We start from the raw sequence: 24,995 nt of genomic DNA, 5'->3' as shown, positions 1-24,995 counted from the left end.
CTCCCGCTGTGCTCTCTCCCTCTCCCGCTCTGCACTCTCTCCCTCTCCCGCTGTGCTCTCTCTCCCTCTCCCGCTGTGCTCTCTCTCCCTCTCCCGCGGTGCTCTCTCTCCCTCTCCCGCTGTGCTCTCTCTCTCTCCCGCTGCGCTCCCCTCTCCCACTGTGCTCTATCTCCCTCTCCCGCTGTGCTCTCTCTCCCTCTCCCGCTGTGCTCTCTCTCCCGCTCCTGCTGTGCTTTCTCCCTCTCCCGCTGTGCTCTCTCTCCCTGTCCCGCTGTGCTCTCTCCCTCTCCCGCTGTGCTCTCTCCCCCTCTCCCGCTGTGCTCTCTCTCCCTGTCCCGCTGTGCTCTCTCTCCCTCTCCCGCTGTGCTCTCTCCCTCTCCCGCTGTGCTCTCTCCCTCTCCCGCTGTGTTCCCTCTCCCTCTCCCGCTGTGCTCTCTCTCCCTCTCCCGCTGTGCTCTCTCCCTCTCCCGCTGTGCTCTCTCTCCCTCTCCCGCTGTGCTCTCTCTCCCTCTCCCGCTGTGCTCTATCTCCCTCTCCCACTGTGCTCTCTCTCCCTCTCCCGCTGTGCTCTCTCTCCCTCTCCCGCTGTACTCTCTCTCTCTCCCGCTGTGCTCGCTCTCCCTCTCCCGCTGTGCTCTCTCTCCCTCTCCCGCTGTGCTCTCTCTCCCTCTCCCGCTGTGCTCTCTCTCTCTCTCCCGCTGTGCTCTCTCTCTCTCCCGCTGTGCTCTCTCTCCCTCTCCCGCTGTACTCTCTCTCCCTCTCCCGCAGTGCTCTCTCTCCCTCTCCCGCTGTACTCTCTCTCCCTCTCCCACTGTGCTCTCTCTCCCTCTCCCGCTGTGCTCTCCCTCCCTCTCCCGCTGTGCTCTCTCTCTCTCTCCCACTGTGCTCTCTCTCCCTCTCCCGCTGTGCTCTCCCTCCCTCTCCCGCTGTGCTCTCTCTCCCTCTCCCGCTGTGCTCTCTCTCCCTCTCCCGCTGTGCTCTCTCCCTCTCCGCTGTGCTCTCTCTCCCTCTCCCGCTGTGCTCTCTCTCCCTCTCACACTGTGCTCTCTCCCTCTCCCGCTGTGCTCTATCTCCCTCTCCCGCTGTGCACTCTCTCTCTCCCGCTGTGCTCTCCCTCCCTCTCCCGCTGTACTCTCTCTCCCTCTCCCGTTGTGCTCTCTCTCCCTCTCCCGCTGTGCTCTCTCCCTCTCCCGCTGTGCTCTATATCCCTCTCACGCTGTGCACTCTCCCTCTCCCGCTGTGCTCTCTCTCTCTCTCCCGCTCTGCTCTCTCCCTCTCCCGCTGTGCTCTCTCTTCCGCTCCCGCTGTGCTCTCTCTCCCTCTCCCGCTGTGCTCTCTCTCCGTCTCCCGCTGTACTCTCTCTCTCTCTCCCGCTGTGCTCTCTCTGCCTCTCCCGCTGTGCTCTCTCTGCCTCTCCCGCTGTGCTCTATCTCCCTCTCCCTCTGTGCTCTCTCTCCCTCTCCCGCTGTGCTCTCTCCCTCTCCCGCTGTGCTCTCTCTCCCTCTCCCGCTGTGTTCTCTCTCCCTCTCCCGCTGTGCTCCCCCTCCCTCTCCTGCTGTGCTCTCTCTCCCGCTCCCGCTGTGCTCTCTCTCTCTCTCCCGCTGTGCTCTCTCTCCCTCTCCCACTGTGCTCTCTCTCCCTCTCCCGCTGTGCTCTCTCTCCCTCTCCCGCTGTACTCTCTCGCCCTCTCCCGCTGTGCTCTCTCTCCCTCTCCCGCTGTGCTCTCTCCCTCTCCCGCTGTGCTCTCTCTCCCTCTCCCGCTGTGCTCTCTCTCCCTCTCACACTGTGCTCTCTCCCTCTCCCGCTGTGCTCTATCTCCCTCTCCCGCTGTGCTCTCCCTCCCTCTCCCGCTGTACTCTCTCTCCCTCTCCCGCTGTGCTCTCTCTCCCTCTCCCGCTGTGCTCTCTCCCTCTCCCGCTGTGCTCTATATCCCTCTCACGCTGTGCACTCTCCCTCTCCCGCTGTGCTCTCTCTCTCTCTCCCGCTCTGCTCTCTCCCTCTCCCGCTGTGCTCTCTCTCCCGCTCCCGCTGTGCTCTCTCTCCCTCTCCCGCTGTGCTCTCTCTCCGTCTCCCGCTGTACTCTCTCTCTCTCTCCCGCTGTGCTCTCTCTGCCTCTCCCGCTGTGCTCTCTCTGCCTCTCCCGCTGTGCTCTCTCTCCCTCTCCCGCTGTGCTCTCTCTCCCGCTCCCGCCGTGCTCTCTCTCCCTCTCCCGCTGTGCTCTATCTCCCGCTCCCGCTGTGCTCTATCTCCCTCTCCCGCTGTACTCTCTCTCCCTCTCCCGCTGTGCTCTCTCTCCCTCTCCCGCTGTGCTCTCCCCCTCTCCCGCTGTGTTCTCTCCCTCTCCCGCTGTGCTCTCTCCCTCTCCCGCTCTGCTCTCTCTCCCTCTCCCGCTGTGCTCTCTCTCTCTCTCCCGCTGTGCTCTCTCATCCTCTCCCGCGGTGCTCTCTCTCCCTCTCCCGCTGTGCTCTCTCTCCCTCTCCCGCTGTGCTCCCTCTCCCTCTCCTGCTGTGCTCTCTCCCTCTCCCGCTGTGCTCTCTCTCTCTCTCCCGCTGTGCTCTCTCTCCCGCTGTGCTCTCTCTCCCTCTCCCGCTGTGCTCTCTCCCTCTCCGCTCTCTCTCTCTCTCCCGCTGTGCTCTCTCTCCCGCTGTGCTCTCTCTCCCTCTCCCGCTGTGTTCTCTCTCTTTCTCCCGCTGTGCTCTCTCCCTCTCCCGCTGTGCTCTCTCTCTCTCTCCCGCTGTGCTCTCTCTCCCTCTCCCGCTGTGCTCTCTCTCTCTCTCCCGCTGTGCTCTCTCTCCCGCTGTGCTCTCTCTCCCTCTCCCGCTGTGTTCTCTCCCTCTCCCGCTGTGCTCTCTCCCTCTCCCGCTGTGCTCTCTCCCTCTCCCGCTGTGCTCTCTCTCTCTCTCCCGCTGTGCTCTCTCTCCCGCTGTGCTCTCTCTCCCTCTCCCGCTGTGTTCTATCTCTCTCTCCCGCTGTGCTCTCTCTCCCTCTCCCGCTATGCTCTCTCTCCCTCTCCCGCTGTGTTCTCTCTCCCTCTCCCGCTGTGCTCTCTCTCCCTCTCCCACTGTGCTCTCTCTCCCTCTCCCGCTGTACTCTCTCCCTCTCCCGCTGTGCTCTCTCTCCCTCTCCCGCTGTGCTCTCTCTCTCTCCTGCTGTGCTCTCTCTCCCTCTCCCGCTGTGCTCTCCCTCCCTCTCCTGCTGTGCTCTGTCTCCCTCTCCCGCTGTACTCTCTCTCCCTCTCCCGCTGTGCTCTCTCTCCCTCTCCCGCTGTGCTCTCTCTCCCTCTCCCGCTGTGCTCTCTCTCTCCCTTCCACTGTACTCTCTCCCCCTCTCCCGCTGTGCTCTCTCTCCCTCTCCCGCTGTGCTCTCTCTCCCTCTCCCGCTGTACTCTCTCTCCCTCTCCCGCTGTGCTCTCTCTCCCTCTCCCGCTGTGCTCTCTCTCCCTCTCCCGCTGTGCTCTCTCTCCCTCTCCCGCTGTACACTCTCTCCCTCTCCCGCTGTGCTCTCTCTCCCTCTCCCGCTGTGCTCTCTCTCCCTCTCCCGCTGTGCTCTCTCTCCCTCTCCCGCTGTGCTCTCTCTCCCTCTCCCGCTGTGCTCTCTCTCCCTCTCCCGCTGTGCTCTCTCTGTCTCCCGCTGTGCTCTCTCCCTCTCCCCCTGTGCTCTCCCTCCCTCTCCCGCTGTGCTCTCCCTCCCTCTCCCACTGTGCTCTCTCTCCCTCTCCCGCTGTGCTCTCTCTCCCTCTCCCGCTGTGCTCTCTCTCTCTCCCGCTGTGCTCTCTCTTCCTCTCCCACTGTGCTCTATCTCCCTCTCCCGCTGTGCTCTTTCTCCCTCTCCTGCTTTACTCTGTCTAAGTTGGAACTTTAATTTATAGCAGAGCACATTTAAAAGCTAAGCTGCCATTAGTTTGTGCTGTGACACCCACTCCCTCACTGCAGGTGGATTCCAGAGCTGGGGCACTGTACCAGAGAACTAACCACGACACACACGGCATGTCCTTCTCTGCTGTTGCTCTGTGTTAGGTGCCATTTTGTTTAGTTGAATCTAGTCTTCCATCATAGAAACATAGAAACATAGAAGATAGGAGCAGGAGTAGGCCATTCGGCCCCTCTAGCCTGGTCTGCCATTCAACGCGATAATGGCTGATCATCCAAGTTCAGTTCCCGGTCCCTGCTTTCTCCCCATACCCCTTGATCCCTTTAGCCTTAAGAAATATATCCAATTCCTTCTTGAATATATTTAATGAATTGGCCTCTACTGCCTTCTGTGGTAGAGAATTCCACAGGTTCACCACTCTCTGGGTGAAGAAATTCATCCTCATTTCTGTCCTAAAAGGCCACCCCTTATCCTTAGACTGTGACCCCTGGTTCTGGATGCCCCAACCATCGGGAACATCCTCCCTGCATCTAGTCTGTCCAGTCCTGCCAGAATTTTATAAGTTTCAATGAGATCCCCTCTCATTCTTCTAAACTCCAGCGAGTACAAGCCCAATCGACCCAATCTCTCCTCATATGTCATTCCTGCCATCCCAGGTATCAGCCTGGTGAATCTTCGCTGAACTCCTTCCATGGCAAGAATATCCTTCCTCAGATAAGGCGACCAAAACTGCACACAATACTCAAGATGTGGTCTCACCAAGGCCCTGTACAACTGCAGCAAGACATCCTTGTTCCTGTACTCAAACCCTCTCGCTATGACGGCCAACATACCATTTGCCTTCTTAACCGCCTGCTGCACCTGCATGCTTACCTTCAGCGACTGGTGCACAAGGGCACCCAGGTCTCATTGCACTTCCCCTTCTCCCAATCTATTGCCATTCAGATAATAATCTGCCTTCCTGTTTTTGACACCAAAGTGGATAACCTCGCATTTATCCACGTTATATTGCATCTGCCATGCTTCTGCCCAATCACCCAACCTGTCCAAATCATCCTGTAGTTTCTCGGCATCCTCCTCACAGCACACACGCCCACCCAGCTTTGTGTCGTCTGCAAATTTGGAGATATTACATCTAGTTCCCTTGTCTAGATCATTGATATATATTGTAAATAGCTGGGGTCCAAGGACCGATCCCTGCGGTACCCCACTAGTCACTGTCTGCCACTCGGAAAAATACCCGTTTATTCCAACTCTTTGCTTTCTATCTGCCAACCAGTTCTCTATCCAAGTCAATACCTTGCCCCCAATCCCATGTGCCTTAAATTTACACGCTAATCTCTTATGTGGGACCTTATCGAAAGCCTTCTGAAAGTCCAAATACACCACATCCACTGGTTCGCCCTTATCTATTTTACTAGTTACATCCTCAAAAAATTCCAGTCGATTAGTCAAGCACGATTTACCTTTTGTAAATCCATGTTGACTTTGTCCGATCCTGTCACTGTTTTCCAAGTGCTCTGCTATTACATCTTTTATAATTGACTCTAGCATTTTCCCCACTACCGATGTCAGGCTTACCGGTCTGTAATTCCCCATTTTCTCTCTACCACCTTTTTTGAATAGTGGGGTAACATTAGCTCCCCTCCAATCCATGGGTACTGTTCCAGATTCCATCGAATGTTGGAAGATGATCAGCAATGCATCTACTATTTCTAGGGCCGCTTCCTTAAGTACCCTAGGATGTAGATTATCAGGCCCTGGGGATTTATCGGCCTTCAATCCCATCAATTTCCCTAACACCATTTCCCTACAAATACTGATTTCTTTCAGTTCCTCCCTTTCATCAGACCCTATGTTCCCCGACATCTCTGGGAGGTTATTTGTGTCCTCCTTTGTGAAGACAGAACCAAAATATGTATTTAGTTGGTCTGCCATTTCTTTGTTTCCCATTATAAATTCCCCTGATTCTGACTGCAAGGGACCTACGCTTGACTTCACCAATCTTTTTCTCTTCACATATCTATAAAAGCTTTTACAATCAGTTTTTATGTTCCCTGCAAGCTTACTCTCATATTCTATTTTCCCTTTATTAATTAATCCCTTTGTCCTCCTTTGTTGAATCCTAAACTGCTCCCAATCCTCTGGATTACTGCTTTTCTTGGCCAATTTATATGTCCTCTCCTTGGATCTTATGCTATCCCTAATTTCCCTCGTTAGCCACGGTTTAGTCACCTTTTTTGTTTTATTTTTATGCCAAACTGGGATGAACAAATTCTGTAGTTCATCCATGCGGTCTTTGAATGTTTGCCATTGCCTATCCTCCGTTAACCCTTTGAGTGACTTTCCCCAATCAATCCTATCCAATTCACGCCTCAGACCATCGTAGTTTCATTTATTTAAATTCAGGACCCTAGTGTCTGAGTCGACTACTTCATTCTCCATCTTAATGAAGAATTCGATCATATTATGATCGCTCCGACCGAAGGGGCCTCGTACAACAAGATTTCTAATTAATCCTTTCTCATTATTAATCAGATTAATCAGGGATAGTCAGCATGGCTTTGTCAAGGGAAGATCATGTCTGACCAATTTGATTGAATTTTTCGAGGGGGTGACTAGGTGTGTGGATGATGCAGTGGATGTGGTATACATGGATTTCAGTAAGGCTTTCGATAAAGTCCCGCACAGGAGACTGGTCAAGAAGGTAAGAGCCCATGGGATCCCGGGTGACTTGGCACATTGGATCCAAAACTGGCTTAGTGGCAGAAGGCAGAGGGTGATGGTCGAAGGTTGTTTTTGTGACTGGAAGCCTATGTCCAGTCGGGTACCACAGGGATCGATGCTGGGTCCCTTGCTGTTTGTGGTCTACATTAATGATTTGGATGTGAATGTAAAAGGTATGATCAGTAAGTTCACAGATGACACGAAAATTGGTGGGGTGGTAAATAGTGAGGAGGGTAGCCTCAGTCTGCAGGATGATATAGATAGGTTGGTCAGATGGGTGGAACAGTGGCAAATGGAATTTAACCCTGAAAAGTGTGAGGTGATGCATTTTGGAGGGACTAACAATGCAAGGGAATACACAATCAATGGTAAGACCCTAGGAAAGACAGAGGATCAGAGGGACCTTGGTGTGCATGTACATAGATCCCTGAAGGCAGCACAACAGGTGGATAAGGTGGTTAAAAAGGCATATGGGATACTTGCCTTCATTAGCCGAGGCATAGAATATAAGAGCAGGGAGGTTATGATGGAGCTGTACAAAACGCTAGTTAGGCCACAGCTGGAATACTGTGTGCAGTTCTGGTCGCCACACTATAGGAAGGATGTGATTGCTTTGGAGAGGGTGCAGAGGAGATTCACCAGGATGTTACCTGGGCTGGAGCGCTTCAGCTATGAAGAAAGACTGGACAGGCTGGGGTTGTTTTCCTTAGAGCAGAGAAAGCTGAGGGGGGACCTGATTGAGGTGTACAAAATTATGAGGGGCATAGATAGGGTAGATAGAAAGGAACTTTTCCCCTTCGTAGAGGGGTCAATAACCAGGGGGCATAGTTTCAAGGTAAGGGGCAGGAGGTTTAGAGGGGATTTGAGGAAGAACTTTTTCACCCAGAGGGTGGTTGGAGTCTGGAACTCACTGCCTGAAAGGGTGGCAGAGACAGGAACCCTCACAACACTCAAGAAGCATTTGGATGAGCACTTGAAATGCCATAGCATACAAGGCTACGGACCAAGTGCTGGAAAATGGGATTAGATTAGACAGGGCTTGATGGCCGGCGCGGACGCGATGGGCCGAAGGGCCTCTTTCTGTGCTGTATAACTCTATGGCCTAGAAATTCGGTGGGCTGCGCCACCAGTTAGCGCCTAAAGAGGGCACTCAGTGGCTTTAGCGCCACTGGCCGTGCCTCCCGCAATATTTAGCTGGGGCGCTAATGGCGGCGTTAACGTGTTGCGCTGCGCCACCTCCGATGACGTTATCAGTGTGCGCAGCGCCCCGCTACCGCCCCGAACTCGATATTTGGCAGCGACCGCCTCTGGCGCCGTTTCCAAATGGCGCCCGGTTCATGGGGCCTTCCTGTGGCGGCAGTGGCGCAAATTAAGGTGGAGGTGCGGGGCGTCCGTTTTTTCTGGCGGCCGCCTGCCAGCACCTCCGTCCCCGGCCTCCTGATCGCCCCCCGCGGCATTGCCAGCTGTTTTACGAGAGCCCGGCACTTCTCCTCGGTGCCGGGCTCTTTTGCCAGCACTTGCGATCGGTCATCGCACTGGTGCAGGCCCCTCCCCCTTAAGAATGTGAGGAAGGCCTGCAGTACCGCAGCGCGCCGTGCCGCAGAGTGTGGTGCTGCGGCATGTTGCAATGCGATATTCAGTTTCAGCACCCTAAGAGGGACGCGGAGCGCCTCGAGCCTCGCCCCATCTCCCTCTTGGGGCACTCAAGCTGAATTTCCAGCGGTCGCTACTGCTCCAAACGCTGCGCTAAATCCGGCGCCCAGGCGAGCTTGGCGCCCCGTTTGCGGCTCCACCCAATTTCTCCCCTATGACTCTAAGGCCTAGAAATTCAGTTGCTCGCGCCACCAGTTTGCGCCCAAAGAGGCCACTCAGAGGATTTAGCGCCTCTGGCCACAACCACCGCGATATTTAGCGGGGCGCTAATGGCGGCGTTAGGCTGTAGCGCTGCGCCGCCACTGATGACGTCATTGGGTGCGCAGCGCCCTGCGCCCGCCTGTTCCGCGCCGGCCGCAAATAGTGACTGGTACACAGGGGCCTACCTGTGGCGGTAGTGGGGCGAGTTAAGGTGGAGGTGCGGCCGGCCGCTTTTTCGGCGGCCATCTGCCCGCACCTCCGTCCCCGGCCTCCTACACCGCCCCCCCTGCGGCATTGCCGGCTGTTTCCCGAGAGCCCGGCACTTCTCCTTGGTGCCGGGCTCATTTGCCGGCACTCGCGAGCGGGGATCGCGCTGTTGCAGGCACCTCCCCCTTAACAGTGGGAGGAAGGCCTGCAGTACCGCAGCCTGCCGTGCCGCAGCGGGTGGCGCTGCGGCACTTTGCGCGCCGATATTCAGTTTCAGCGCCCCAAGCGGGGCGCCGAAAGCCTTGTTTAGCGGCCGGCTTCCACTTGGGGCGCTGAAACTGAATATCCCGATGGCGCAAGTGGCTCCGCGCGCAGCGGTAATTCCAGCGCCCAGGCGAGCTTGGCGCCCCAAACTGAATTTTTAGCCCTATGACTCTATGTTACATAATACCCAGTCTAAGATGGCCTGATCTCTCGTTGGTTCCTTGACATATTGGTCAGGAAACGATCCCGTAAACACTCCAGGAATTCCTCCTCCACAGTATTGTTACTAATTTGGTTAGCCCAATCTATATGTAGATTAAAGTCACCCATGATGACTGCTGTGCCCTTTTTGCACTCTTCTCTAATTTCCCTTTTAATGCCATCCCCAACCTCCGCATTACTGTTTGGAGGTCTATATACCACTCCCACTAACGTTTTCTGCCCCTTGGTATTTCTCAGTTCTGCCCATACAGATTCCACATCATCCTTCTTTACAATTGTGTTAATCCCTTCTTTAACCAGTAATGCTACCCCAACTCCATTTCCTTTTCGCCTATCTTTCCTGAATATTGAATACCCCTGGATGTTGAGTTCCCAGCCTTCGCCACCCTGGAACCATGTTTCCGTAATCCCAATCAAATCATATTCGCTTACCTCTATTTGCGCAGCTCATTCATCCACCTTTTTACGAATGCTCCTCGCATTAAGACACAAGGGCCTAGAAATTCAGTTGTTAGCGCCAGCCGCTAGCACCTTAGGAGGAGGAGAAGTGGGGCCCTAAGCGGCTAGCGCCCGGGCGCGGCGCGATCTGCGCCTCTCGCGAATTTCACTCAAGATTTAACAGTGGCGCAAAACCGCAGCACCCGCTCAGCTGCGCGTGCAGAGCCTGATGTCATTTCATGGAGCAACGCCCTTGGTGTGCCCCGAACCGGAACTTCAGTGGCGCCACCCTTCTGTGTGCCTGGCGCCCCCAGCGACTGGTAGAGGGGAACGGTTCGCAGTCGCTGTAGGGTGCGGGGGACGCTACTTAAAGGGGACTCCTCCTGCATTATAAGCGGCAGCCATTTTGTGGCAATCCTTCTGTGTGAGAGACGGATATTTGGAGAGAGACAAAGGGAGAGAGCTTTCTGCTTTGACTCAGCGCTCGCACAGGTACTTCTGTCTTCAGGCCAGAGCTTTGCACTTGGATTTAACTTTCAGTGCCATAGCCTTGAGTCGCCACATATATTGGGGGCTGCAATGGGTGGAAACATTGGCTTACTGCATTGCATTCAAAGGGCTCAGAGATGCCGTGAGAGAGTGCCAGTCATGGCCAGATGGAGAAGGGCCAACAGGCGTCGGCAGAGGAGGCCTTACCCACCCAGGGTATACCGCCAGTAGTTCTCATATCTGAACATGTCTGAGGAGCAGTGTGTTCGGAGGCTGCGATTCAGAAGGGAGGTGGTCACTGAGATCTGCCACCTGCTTCGCAGAGATCTGCAGCCACAGCTGAGGAGGAGGACGTCTCTGTCGGTGGCAGTGAAGGTGACGGTGGCTCTCAACTTCTATGCCACTGGCTCCTTCCAATCCGCTACTGGGGACATTGCCAACATCTCCCAGTTCGCGGTACATTGCTGCATCCGCCAGGTGACCAATGCCCTTTTCAGAAGGAGACGTCAGTACATCTCCTTCCCCATGACCCTGGACAAGCAGCAAGAGCGTGCAATGAGATTTGGAGGAATAGCGGGCTTCCCCATGGTCCAGGGCGCCATTGACTGCATGCTTGTGGCTTTGCGGGCACCTCTACAGAATGCCGAGGATTACCGCAACCGGAAGGGCTACCATTCGCTCAACGTCCAGTTGGTGTGTGACCACAGGCAGCTCATACTAGCTGTCAATGCCCGCTTTCCAGGCAGCAGCCACGATGCCTTCATCCTGCGCCAGACTTCTGTGGCAGACATTTTCGAAGCCCAGGCTCACCCACGAGGATGGCTTCTTGGGGACAAAGGCTATCCTTTGTGCACCTGGCTGATAACCCCGCTCCGTGCGCCCAGCACCCCTGCTGAAGAGCGATACAATGACAGCCATCAAGCTACCAGGAACATCATTGAGCACACAATCGGCGTGCTCGAGCAATGGTTCCGCTGTCTGGACCATTCCGGTGGAGCCCAACAGTACTCGCTTGAGCGAGTCTCCCATTTCGTTGTAGTGTGCTGCATGCTGCACAACCTGGCTATCCTCAGGACTCAGCCACTGCCAGCAGACATTGGAGGACCACCAGAGGAGGAGGAGGAGGAGGAGGAGGAGGAGCACCAAGATGGGAGGGAGGCACAAAGTGCAAGGGCCGTCCGTTGGCGGCTTATTGCAACTCGGTTCTAGGCCCCCTCTCAGGGAATGGCTTGTGCCAATGAAAGAACCTGAATGGAGCCGCTCCGCAAGCCCTCAGCCGGTCAAAGCAACAAATAGTTCAAAGTGCAAACATGGACAATGTGATTAAAGAAATTTTTTTACTGTGCAAACTCTGTGCCCTTCCCGCATTCAGATAAACCCCCCAAAAAACAGTCAGAGATATAACTGGCTCTCACAACCTTCAGAAAATGAAAAAAACAGTAAAACAAAAATGACCATGATCCTCGGCCTTCATATAAAAAACAAACACAACAGTCTCGGCCTTCATATATAAAAAAAAATTCTCGGCCTTCATATATAAACACAACGTTTGGCCACACCTTCTACTTTTTCCCCTGTGAGGGTGATCCGCCTCGCTTCCGCGAATGGCCCCTTCCCGCCCTGCAGCTTCTCCTCAATGGGACCCCAGTGGCTGCAGCAAGGCTGGGGGAAGGCTGCTGAGGGTCAGATGGTGAGACGCCAGATGCCCTTGGGGGACGGCCTGGACCAGCTCTGGGCCTGGAGGGCCCGGCTGCTGACTGCTCCAACTCTGCTTGGGTGGCAGCAGTCTGTCCTACGGGTGGTGACAGCTGCAGTGGAGGAGTGACAGTGTTGGCTGCAGGAATGCTGCCAACCTGACAGAGCACAGGCACTCCCTGGTCGGCTGATACACTGGCACTTGCACGGGCCAGCACTGCAGCATGCGCAGCAATCTGCTGAAGCACAGACTGCTGGGCTGCTGCGGCGCAGCGAGGGCCCCGGCGATGCCTGGCCAATCCAGCGAGGGTGGCAGCAGTTAGTGCCTGTGTGGCCCTGATCTGTGTCTGCATCAGACCAGCCAGTGAATGCACAGCACGACTGAGCACTTGGCTGGAAGCCGCCTGTGCTGCCGCGAAGTCCTGCAGACTCCTTGCCTGTGCAGCACTGAATTCTTGCAGACTCCTGGCCTGTGCTGCCCCGAATTCCTGAGCACTCCTTGTCAGCGAGTCTATGGAGTCAGGCATCCTTGCCACTGCAGCCATGAGCTCAGTGTGCCTGCGCTCAGCCCGGGCGCCCATTTCACCAAGGAGCCGCACCTCCTCTGCGCTCACCGTAGCAGGACTGGAGGCCGCACTCACCCTCCGGGGAGAAGGCCCCCTGCTCCCCTCCAGGGAAGACGTGTCCCCATCATGGCCATGGGCTGCCTCGGCTGAGGGTGGCACTTCCTCTTCCTCCTCCTCGAATTCAGAATCACTGACAGTGGCAGCTTGAGGGCCCGCCTCCTCACCTGGCGAATCAGCATCTGAAAGCAGGGAGGCACAAGAGTTGCTTTAGAGTGAGGACAGGGCGGCAGCGAGGGAGGCATGAGTGCTACTATGCACTGCATTGGTTCGATAGTGGCAAAGGATGCTGGTGTGAGGCACAAGTGGAAAGAGAGAGGTCAAAAAGGTGATGACCTTACCATTGCTGTCCAGAACAGGGTCGGCATCTCCACTGGCGACGGGGCCTATCAGCCAGCCTGCCATAATGCGCTCCACACGCTGCTCCAGGTCGCTGAGCTCTTTGTGGTCAGGACGGCCTCCCCCGGACCGTTGCTGCTGCCTAAGATTGTGGGCCAGCTTGCCCTGCAAGAGAAAGGACAGCCTCTAAGTACAGTGTCAAGCCCTGATCTTGCCTGCACTGCCTCCCATGGTGGAATAGCCCTGACAGTGTCAAGCCCTGATCTTGCCTGCACTGCCTCCCATGGTGGAATAGCCCTGACAGTGTCAAGCCCTCATCTTGCCTGCACTGCCTCCCATGGTGGAATAGCCCTGACAGTGTCAAGCCCTCATCTTGCCTGCACTGCCTCCCATGGTGGAATAGCCCTGACAGTGTGTAAAGTGCTGAATGTGCAAGTGGTTTTCATGAGAATCCCATAGCCCTTAGATGAGGGCTGGGCATTGGGGCTTTCAGGTCCCTTTGGCCAGAAACTGAGGTGCACATGCAGGGATGAACAGGATAGTGAAAAGGGTACTCACCCTGACAACCCGAGTGAGGTCGTTGAACTTTTTCCTGCATTGAAGTGGAGTCCTGGCAACCATGCTGTTGGTGGTCACCCTGTTTGCCACCTCCCTCCAGGCTTTTCGGTATTCGCTGGGAAGCGGCCTCCTCCCACTGTCAGGGAAGAGGACAGGTCACCTGCGCTCTACTGCGCCAACCAGTAGCCTCAGGGCACCCTCGCTGAAGCGCTCCGCTCGCTCCCTAGCCTTCTGCATGGTCCTGGGCGTAGAAATGATGATCCAGCAATGGTCAGGCCTTGCTTCAGGGCTGCAGTGTGCAGGCCGTGGCAGCCAAACAAGTCCACCCTCCCCCTTTATGAGCTGACCGGCGCCAGCGTGTCTGCTTTCAATCAGCAACTCGCCGCACCTGCGCTGCGCCCGCCCTCGGTGTTAACGCCTCGGCTCGCCGGCTTAGCGCCTTATGATAGTCGTGCAACGCCTGCTTTAGCGCAGCAGCAACCTCTTGGGACGATGCAACTCAATTTCGGCGAAGGTGGCGCAAAGTTGCGCCGGGTGCTAAATTTAACGAATGCCCGGCTGTAGCGCCCCAAACGTGGCGATACTGAATTTCTAGGCCAAGGCCTTCAGACTTGTTTCTTTAATGCTCTTAGACCTATTCGAATTATTATTTACTGTGGCCACGTTTGATTTAAACCCTTGATTCCTCTGACTGCCACTTTTGTTTTTCTCCTTCCTATCATTTGCTTCTATCCTTGTTTCCCTTTCCTCTGTCCCCCTGCTCAGGTTCCCAACCCCCTGCCATTTTAGTTTAAACCCTTCCCCAGAGCACTAGCAATCACTCCCCCTAGGACATCGGTCCCGGCCCTGCCCAGGTGCAAACTGTCCGGTTTGAACTGGTCCCACCTCCCCCAGAACCGGTTCCAATGTCCCAGGTATTTGAATCCCTCCCCCTGGCACCATTCCTCTAGCCACGTATTCATCTGAAATATCCTTCTATTTCTACTCTGACTAGCACGTGGCACTGGTAGCAATCCTGAGATTACTACCTTTCAGGTCCTATTTTTTAATTTACCTCCTAACTCCCTATATTCAGCTTTTAGGACCTCACCCATCTGGGCCCAGCAGTTTCAGGTAAATCCAGTCACCTGAGTTCCTAACTCCTCTCCCTTCTCCAGTACTACAGACCATTTAACATTCGCATTGCTCTGATTGGAGTCGAGGTGTGGACTATAGACCAAATCACAGTGGACAGAAGTGCTCAGGGAACCCTGAGTCGATTCCTCCAGTGGAGGCGGAGTAATCTTCTACCGCGATTGTACAATGACAACGCTCATCTCATCATGTGAGTACCTGACACCCAACTCTCTCAAATCAAACTAGCCCTAGGCAGGAGATAGTGAGTACCTGACACCCAACTCTCTCAAATCAAACTAACCCTAGGCAGGAGATAGTGAGTACCTGACACGCAACTCTCTCAAATCAAACTAACCCTAGGCAGGAGATAGTGAGTACCTGACACCCAACTCTCTCAAATCAAACTAACCCTAGGCAGGAGATAGTGAGTACCTGACACCCAACTCTCTCAAATCAAACTAACCCTAGGCAGGAGATAGTGAGTGCCTGACACCCAACTCTCTCAAATCAAACTAACCCGAGGCAGGAGATAGTGAGTACCTGACACGCAACTCTCTCAAATCAAACTAACCCTAGGCAGGAGATAGTGAGTACCTGACACCCAACTCTCTCAAATCAAACTAACCCTAGGCAGGAGATAGTGAGTACCTGACACCCAACTCTCTCAAATCAAACTAACCCTAGGCAGGAGATAGTGAGTACCTGACACCCAACTCTCTCAAATCAAACTAACCCTAGGCAGGAGATAGTGAGTGCCTGACACCCAACTCTCTCAAATCAAACTAACCCTAGGCAGGAGATAGTGAGTGCCTGACACCCAACTCTCTCAAATCAAACTAACCCTAGGCAGGAGATAGTGAGTACCTGACACCCAACTCTCTCAAATCAAACTAACCCTAGGCAGGAGATAGTGAGTACCTGACACCCAACTCTCTCAAATCAAACTAACCCGAGGCAGGAGACAGTGAGTGCCTGACACCCAACTCTCTCAAATCAAACAAACCCTAGGCAGGAGATAGTGAGTACCTGACACCCAACTCTCTCAAATCAAACTAACCCTAGGCAGGAGATAGCGAGTACCTGACACCCAACTCTCTCAAATCAAACTAACCCTAGGCAGGAGATAGCGAGTACCTGACACCCAACTCTCTCAAATCAAACTAACCCTAGGCAGGAGATACCGAATGTGTAAATGAAAACATCTCTCCCATCGCAAATCCCCATAGTAATAGGGGATTCTATTGTAAGGGGAATAGATAGGCATTTCTGCGGCCGCAAACGAGACTTCAGGATGGTGTGTTGCCTCCCTGGTGCAAGGGTCAAGGATGTTTCAGAGCGGCTGCAGAACATTTTGGAAGGGGAGGGTGAACAGCCAGTTGTCGTGGTGCATATAGGTACCAATGATATCGGTAAAAAACGGGATGAGGTCCTAAAAGCTGAATATAGGGAGTTAGGAGGTAAATTAAAAAATAGGACCTCAAAGGTAGTAATCTCAGGATTGCTACCAGTGCCACGTGCTAGTCAGAGTAGAAATAGAAGGATATTTCAGATGAATACATGGCTAGAGGAATGGTGCAAGGGGGAGGGATTCAAATTCCTGGGACATTGGAACTGGTTCTGGGGGAGGTGGGACCAGTACCATCCGGATAGTTTGCACCTGGGCAGGACCGGGGCAGATGTCCCAGGGGGAGTGTTTGCTAGTGCTCTGGGGGAGGGTTTAAACTAAAATGGCAGGGGGTTGGGAACCTGAGCAGGGAGACAGAGGAAAGGGAAACCAGGATAGAAGCAAAAGACAGGAAGGAGAAAAACAAAGGTGGCAGGCAGAGAAATCAAGGGTTTAAATCAAACATGGCCACAGTAAATAATAATTCTAAAAGGTCTAAGAGCGTTTAAAAAAACAAGTCTGAAGGATTTGTGTCTTAATGTGAGGAGCATTCGTAATAAGGTGGATGAATTGGCTGCGCAAATAGAGGTAAACAAATATGATATGATTGGGATTACGGAAACATGGCTCCAGGGTGACCAAGGCTGGGAACTCAACATCCAGGGGTATTCAGTATTCAGGAAAGATAGGCAAAAGGGAAAAGGAGGTGGGGTAGCATTGCTGGTTAAAGAGGGGATTAACACAATTGTAAGGAAGGATATTAGCTCTGATGATGTGGAATCTGTATGGGTAGAACTGAGAAATACCAAGGGGCAGAAAACGTTAGTGGGAGTGATATATAGACCCCCAAACAGTAATGCGGAGGTTGGGGATGGCATTAAAAGGGAAATTAGAGAAGCATGCAATAAGGGCACAGCAGTTATCATGGGTGACTTTAATCTACATATAGATTGGGTTAACCAAATTAGTAACAATACTGTGGAGGAGGAATTCCTGGAGTGTATACGGGATGGTTTCCTGGACCAATATGTCAAGGAACCAACTAGAGATCAGGCCATCTTAGACTGGGTATTATGTAATGAGAAAGGATTAATTAGCAATCTTGTTGTGCGAGGCCCCTTGGGTCGGAGCGATCATAATATGATAGAATTCTTCATTAAGATGGAGAGTGAAGTAGTTGACTCAGAGACGAGGGTCCTGAATTTAAATAAAGGAAACTATGATGGTATGAGGCGCGAGTTGGGTAGGATTGATTGGGGAATGTCACTCAAAGGGTTGACGGTGGATAGGCAATGGCAAACATTCAAAGATCACATGGATGAACTACAGAATTTGTTCATCCCAGTTTGGCATAAAAATAAAACAAAAAAGGTGACTCAACCGTGGCTAACAAGGGAAATTAAGGATAGGATAAGATCCAAGGAGAGGACATATAAATTGGCCAGAAAAAGCAGTAAACCTGAGGATTGGGAGCAGTTTAGGATTCAACAAAGGAGGACAAAGGGATTAATTAAGAGGGGGAAAATAGAGTATGAGAGTAAGCTTGCAGGGAACATAAAAACTGACTGTAAAAGCTTTTATAGATATGTGAAGAGAAAACGATTGGTGAAGTCAAGCGTAGCTCCCTTGCACTCAGAACCAGGGGAATTTATAATGGGAAACAAAGAAATGGAAGACCAATTAAATACATACTTTGATTCTGTCTTCACAAAAGAGGACACAAATAACCTCCCAAAGATGTCGGGGAACATAGGGTCTAATGAGAGGGAGGAACTGAAAGAAATCAGTATTTGTAGAGAAATGGTGTTAGGGAAATTGACGGGATTGAAGGCCGATAAATCCCCAGGGCCTGATAATCTACATCCTAGGGTACTTAAGGAAGTGGCCCTAGAAATAGTGGATGCATTGCTGGTCATCTTCCAAAATTTGATAGACTCTGGAACAGTACCCATGGATTGGAGGGTAGCTAATGATACCCCACTGTTCAAAAAAGGTGGTAGAGAGAAAACGGGGAATTACAGACCGGTAAGCCTGACATCGGTAGTGGGGAAAATGCTAGAGTCCATTATAAAATATGTAATAACAGAGCACTTTGAAAAAAGTGACAGGATTGGACAAAGTCAACATGGATTTACAAAAGGTAAATCGTGCTTGACTAATCTACTGGAATTTTTTGAGGATGTACAGGAAACTTTGTGCTATCCGGCACCGACGGGACCGAGCTGCTGCCGTTCCCTCAAAACTGCCGGACTCTCCAGAGCTAATGTTGAAACATACGGAGATTTTCATATCCGTAAGAATCAACAAACCAGTCGGCAAGCGTCTCTGTAGCGTCTCTAGCTGAAGCTCTTGCTTAGCTACAGACCTTGCAGAGCTTGACTGTTCAAAAAAAGCAAAGAAAAGAAACGAAAGGAATAAAAAACGTCTCCTGATTTTTGCCGGTGGCTCGAGCTTGCCGGACGGTTCGCCTCCGGATAACTCAAAGTTTCCTGTAGCTGGTAAAATAGATAAGGGAGAACCAGTGGATGTGGTGTATTTGGACTTTCAGAAGGCTTTCGATAAGGTCCTGCATAAGAGATTAGCATGTAAAGTTAAGGCACATGGGATTGGGGGCAAGGTATTAACTTGGATAAAGAACTGGTTGGCAGACAGAAAGCAAAGAGTTGGAATAAATGAGTCCTTTTCCGAGTCCCCCACAACCCTCTGGGTGAAGAAATTTCTCCTCAAATTCCCTCTAAACCTTCCACCAATTACTTTAAATCTGTGCCCCCTGGTTTTTGACCCCTCTGCTAAGGGAAGCAGGTCCTTTCTATCCACTTTATCTACTCCCCATATAATTTTATACACCTCAATAAGGTCTCCCCTCAGGCTCCTCTGTTCCAAGGAAAACAGACCCAGCCTATCCAATCTTTCCTCATAGCTAAGATTCTGTACTCCCGGCAACACCCTTGTAAATCTCCTCTGTACCCTCTCTAGTGCAATCACATCTTTCCTGTAATGTGGTGACCAGAACTGCACGCAGTACTCTAGCTGAGGCCTAACTAGTGTTTTATACAGTTGAAGCATAACCCCCCTGCTCTTGTATTCTATGCCACAGCTAATAAAGGCAAGCATTCTGTATGCCTTCTTAACCACCTTATCTACCTAGGGCAGCACGGTGGCATAGTGGTTAGCACTGTTGCCTCACAGTGCCAGGGACCCGGGTTCAAATCCGGCCTCGGGTGACTGTCTGTGTGGAGTTTGCACATTCTCCCCGTGTTTGCGTGGGTTTTCTCCGGGTGCTCCGGTTTCCTCCCACAGTCCAAAGATGTGCGGGTTAGGTTGATTGGCCATGATAAAAATTGGCCCTTAGTGTTAGGGGGGATTAAATATGTGGGGTTGCGGGGATAGGGCTTGGGTGGGATGGCTGTCGGTGTAGGGACTGGGTGCTAGGGTTTGGATGATCAGCCATGATCTCATTGAATGGCGGAGCAGGCTCGAAGGGCCGAATGGCCTACTCCTGCTCCTATACATAGATACATAGAAGATAGGAGCAGGAGTAGGCCATTCGGCCCTTCGTGCCTGCTCCGCCATTCGATGAGATCATGGCTGATCCTTTAATTCAGTATCCCGTCCCCGCCTTCTCTCCGTAACCCTTAACCCCTTTTGCCCGTAGAAATATATCTAATTCCCTCTTAAATATATTTAATGAGCTGGCGTACACTGCCCTCTGTGGCAATGAGTTCCACAGGTTCACCACTCTCTGAGTGAAGAAATTCCCCCTCATCTCTGTCCTAAATGGTTTAGCCCTTATCCTTAAATTATGTCCTCTAGTTCTGTTCTCACCCGCCAAGGGAAACATTCCTTCTGCATCCAGTCTGTCTAGACCTGTCAGAATTTTATACACTTCTATGAGGTCCCCTCTCAATCTTCTAAACTCCAGTGTGTACATCCCTAAACTACATAGTCTCTCCTCATAGGTCATTCCCGCCATTCCTGGTATCAGCCTGGTGAATCGCCGCTGCACCCCCTCCATGGCAAGAACATCCTTCCTCAGATGAGGCGACCAAAACTGTACACAGTACTCGAGGTGTGGTCTCACCAGTGCCCTGTACAGCTGCAGCAAGGTATCCCTGTTCCTGTATTCTAACCCTTTTGCTATGAAGGCCAGCATACCGTTTGCCTTCTTGACCGCCTGTTGCACCTGCATGCTCGCCTTCAGTGACTGGTGTACAAGAACACCCAGGTCTCTCTGTACTTCCCCCTCTCCCAATCTATTGCCATTTAAATAATAATTTGCCCTCCCGTTCCTGCACCCAAGGTGGATAACTTCGCACTTGTCCACATTATAGTGCATCTGCCATTTATCCGCCCAATCGCCCAGTCTGTCCAAATCGCTCTGGAGCTTCCTGGTCTCTTCCTCTGAGCCCACCCCCCCTCCTAGTTTAGTGTCGTCTGCAAATTTGGAAATGCTGCATCCGACTCCCTGATCCAGGTCATTAATGTAAATTGTGAACAGCTGGGGGCCCAGGACAGATCCCTGTGGTACCCCACTTGTTACTGCCTGCCATTCAGAAAATGAGCCGTTTATTCCAACTCTCTGTTTTCTATCTGACAGCCAGTTCCCTATCCACGCCAAAACTTTCCCCTTTATCCCATGAGCCTCAATTTTCCATGCTAATCTTTTATGTGGGACCTTATCGAAGGCCTTTTGGAAGTCCAGGTACACCACATCTACTGGCTCTCCCCCATCTATTCTACCAGTTACTCCCTCAAAAAATTCCAATAGATTAGTCAAGCACGATTTACCCTTTGTAAATCCATGTTGACTCTGTCCTATCCTGTCCCCATTTGCTAAGTGCTCCGCTATTTCATCCTTAATGATGGACTCCAGCATTTTGCCCACAACTGATGTAAGGCTTACAGGTCTGTAATTACCTGCTTTTTCCCTACCCCCCTTTTTGAATAGTGGGGTAACGTTAGCTACCCTCCAATCCATCGGCACTGTTCCCGAGTCTAATGAATTCTGAAAAATCATCCTTAGTGCATCCGCTATCTCTAGGGCCACCTCCTTCAGTACCCTAGGATGCATGTTATCAGGCCCTGGGGATTTGTCCACCTTCAATCCCTTTAGCTTCCTTAACACCATATCCTTAGAGATATTGATTTGCGTCAGTTCCTCCTTTGCCAATGTCCCTATTTTTCCCGATATCCCAGGGAGGTTTTTTGTGTCTTCCTTCGTAAAGACTGACCCAAAGTATGCATTTAGTTGATCTGCCATTTCCTTATTTCCCATTATATATTCCCCCGTATCTGACTGCAATGGACCAACTTTGGTTTTCACCAGTCTTTTCCTTTTGATATATTTATAAAAGCTTTTGGAGTTAGTTTTTATATTTTCCGCCAGCTTGTTTTCGTAAGCTATTTTGCCCCTCTTGATCATGCCCTTTGCCCTCCTTTGCTCTATCTTAAACTGTTCCCAATCTTCCGCTCTGGCGCTTTTTTTGGCTATTTTATACGCCCTATCTTTGGATTTTATGCTGTCTCTAATTTCCCCTGTTATCCACGGTTGAGTCACCTTTTTAGATTTCCTTTTATGCCAGATTGGTATAAACAATTTTTGCAATTTTGTCATTCTATCTTTAAATGTTTGCCATTGTTTATCTACCTCCAGTCCTCCCAGGAACGTTGTCCAATCAGACCTACTCAGTTCCCGTCTCATGGCATCATAATTCCCCTTGTTTAAATTCAGGACCTTAGTCTCTGAGTCAATTTCTTCGCTCTCCATTTCGAGTGAGAAATCGATCATGTTATGATCGCTCTGACCCAAGGGTCCCCGTACAACAAGATTACTGATTAGTCCCTTCTCATTGCACAGTACCCAGTCCAATATAGCCTGTTCCCGAGTTGGTTCCTCGACATATTGATCCAGATAACCATCCCTTAAACACTCAAGGAATTCCTCCTCCTCATTATTTTTACTGATTAGGCTAGTCCAATCTATATGTAAGTTAAAGTCACCTATGATGACAGCTGTGCTCTTATTGCACGCTTCTCTAATTTCCCTCGTGATGCCCTCCCTAACCTCTATTTTACTATTTGGAGGCCTATATACCACTCCTATTAATGTTTTTCGCCCCTCGCTATTTCTTAGCTCCACCCATATAGATTCTGTATTAACTGAGTTAATATCCTTCTTTTCAATTGCATTTATCCCCTCTTTTACTGGCAATGATGTAGTTTATATGGACTTTCGCAAGGCTTTTGATAAGGTTCCACATGGCAGACTGGTCACGAAGTTAAAAGCCCATGGGATCCAGGGCAAAGTGACAAGTTGGATTCAAAACTGGCTCGGAGACAGGAAGCAGAGGGTAATGGTTGATGGGTGTTTTTGAGACTGAAAGGCTGTTTCCAGTGGGGTTCCGCAGGGCTCAGTACTGGGTCCCTTGCTTTTTGTGGTATATATCATTGATCTAGACTTGAATATAGGGGGTACGATTAAGAAGTTTGCAGATGATACTAAAATCAGCTATGTGGTTGATACTGAAGAAGGAAGCTGTAGACTGCAGGAAGATATCAATAAATTGGTCAGGTGGGCAGAACAGTGACAAATGGAATTCAATCTGGAGAAGTGTGATGTAATGTATTTGGAGAGGGCTAACAAGGAAAGAGAATACACATTAAATGGTAGGACACTGAGTAGTGTAGAGGAACAAAGGGACCTTGGAGTGCATGTCCACAGATCCCTGAAGGTAGCAGGCCAGGTAACATAGAAACATAGAAGAACAGTTTAAGATAGAGCAAAGGAGGGCAAAGGGCATGATCAAGAGGGGCAAAATAGCTTACGAAAACAAGCTGGCGGAAAATATAAAAACTAACTCCAAAAGCTTTTATAAATATATCAAAAGGAAAAGACTGGTGAAAACCAAAGTTGGTCCATTGCAGTCAGATACGGGGGAATATATAATGGGAAATAAGGAAATGGCAGATCAACTAAATGCATACTTTGGGTCAGTCTTTACGAAGGAAGACACAAAAAACCTCCCTGGGATATCGGGAAAAATAGGGACATTGGCAAAGGAGGAACTGACGCAAATCAATATCTCTAAGGATATGGTGTTAAGGAAGCTAAAGGGATTGAAGGTGGACAAATCCCCAGGGCCTGATAACATGCATCCTAGGGTACTGAAGGAGGTGGCCCTAGAGATAGCGGATGCACTAAGGATGATTTTTCAGAATTCATTAGACTCGGGAACAGTGCCGATGGATTGGAGGGTAGCTAACGTTACCCCACTATTCAAAAAGGGGGGTAGGGAAAAAGCAGGTAATTACAGACCTGTAAGCCTTACATCAGTTGTGGGCAAAATGCTGGAGTCCATCATTAAGGATGAAATAGCGGAGCACTTAGCAAATGGGGACAGGATAGGACAGAGTCAACATGGATTTACAAAGGGTAAATCGTGCTTGACTAATCTATTGGAATTTTTTGAGGGAGTAACTGGTAGAATAGATGGGGGAGAGCCAGTAGATGTGGTGTACCTGGACTTCCAAAAGGCCTTCGATAAGGTCCCACATAAAAGATTAGCATGGAAAATTGAGGCTCATGGGATAAAGGGGAAAGTTTTGGCGTGGATAGGGAACTGGCTGTCAGATAGAAAACAGAGAGTTGGAATAAACGGCTCATTTTCTGAATGGCAGGCAGTAACAAGTGGGGTACCACAGGGATCTGTCCTGGGCCCCCAGCTGTTCACAATTTACATTAATGACCTGGATCAGGGAGTCGGATGCAGCATTTCCAAATTTGCAGACGACACTAAACTAGGAGGGGGGGTGGGCTCAGAGGAAGAGACCAGGAAGCTCCAGAGCGATTTGGACAGACTGGGCGATTGGGCGGATAAATGGCAGATGCACTATAATGTGGACAAGTGCGAAGTTATCCACCTTGGGTGCAGGAACGGGAGGGCAAATTATTATTTAAATGGCAATAGATTGGGAGAGGGGGAAGTACAGAGAGACCTGGGTGTTCTTGTACACCAGTCACTGAAGGCGAGCATGCAGGTGCAACAGGCGGTCAAGAAGGCAAACGGTATGCTGGCCTTCATAGCAAAAGGGTTAGAATACAGGAACAGGGATACCTTGCTGCAGCTGTACAGGGCACTGGTGAGACCACACCTCGAGTACTGTGTACAGTTTTGGTCGCCTCATCTGAGGAAGGATGTTCTTGCCATGGAGGGGGTGCAGCGGCGATTCACCAGGCTGATACCAGGAATGGCGGGAATGACCTATGAGGAGAGACTATGTAGTTTAGGGATGTACACACTGGAGTTTAGAAGATTGAGAGGGGACCTCATAGAAGTGTATAAAATTCTGACAGGTCTAGACAGACTGGATGCAGAAGGAATGTTTCCCTTGGCGGGTGAGAACAGAACTAGAGGACATAATTTAAGGATAAGGGCTAAACCATTTAGGACAGAGATGAGGGGGAATTTCTTCACTCAGAGAGTGGTGAACCTGTGGAACTCATTGCCACAGAGGGCAGTGTACGCCAGCTCATTAAATATATTTAAGAGGGAATTAGATATATTTCTACGGGCAAAAGGGGTTAAGGGTTACGGAGAGAAGGCGGGGACGGGATACTGAATTAAAGGATCAGCCATGATCTCATCGAATGGCGGAGCAGGCACGAAGGGCCGAATGGCCTACTCCTGCTCCTATCTTCTATGTATCTATGTATCTATGTAAACGCACTACCCTCATCTACCCTCCTTGTTACCTCTTCAAAAAATTCAATCAAGTTTGCTCGACACAACCTTTCCTTAACAAGTCCGTGCTGACTATCCTTGATTAATCCGTGTCTTTCTAAATGAAGGTTTATCCTGTCCTTCAGAATTCTTTCCAATAATTTTCCCACCACCAAGGTCAGGCTGACTGGCCTGTAATTACTCGGTCTATCCTTTTCTCTATTTTTAAACAAGGGTACCACATCAGCAGTCCTCCGGTCCTCCGGCACCGCACCTGAAGCCAGAGAGGATTGAAAAATGATGGTGAGGGCCTCTGCTATTTCCTCTTTTGCTTTGCTTAACAGCCTGGGATACATTTCATCCGGGCCTGGGGATTTATCCACTTTTAAAGCTGCTAAACCCCTTAATACTTCCTCTCTCACTATGTTTATTTCATCTAATATTTCACACTCCTCCCCACCGCTAGCAGTGTCTGCTTCGCCCCTCTCC

The 24,995-nt window shown here is 51.2% G+C and overlaps 1 protein-coding gene across 1 annotated transcript in view; it reads left to right on the top strand.

Moving 5' to 3' along the window:
• LOC147123877 (disintegrin and metalloproteinase domain-containing protein 12-like) overlaps positions 1-24,995 on the top strand; it is a 503,908-nt gene that overhangs the window by 197,685 nt on the left and 281,228 nt on the right. The window contains exon 9 of the mRNA XM_085967584.1: positions 14,444-14,610. Within this exon, the coding sequence (XP_085823710.1) occupies positions 14,444-14,610 (167 nt within the window). The remainder of the gene's footprint in view (positions 1-14,443; positions 14,611-24,995) is intronic.

The sequence above is a fragment of the Somniosus microcephalus genome, chromosome 2 (assembly GCF_052327205.1).
Source record: "Somniosus microcephalus isolate GS21.2 chromosome 2, FLI_Smic_1.0, whole genome shotgun sequence".
Lineage (NCBI taxonomy): Eukaryota > Metazoa > Chordata > Chondrichthyes > Squaliformes > Somniosidae > Somniosus > Somniosus microcephalus.
This window is presented reverse-complemented; position numbering and strand designations above follow the sequence as displayed.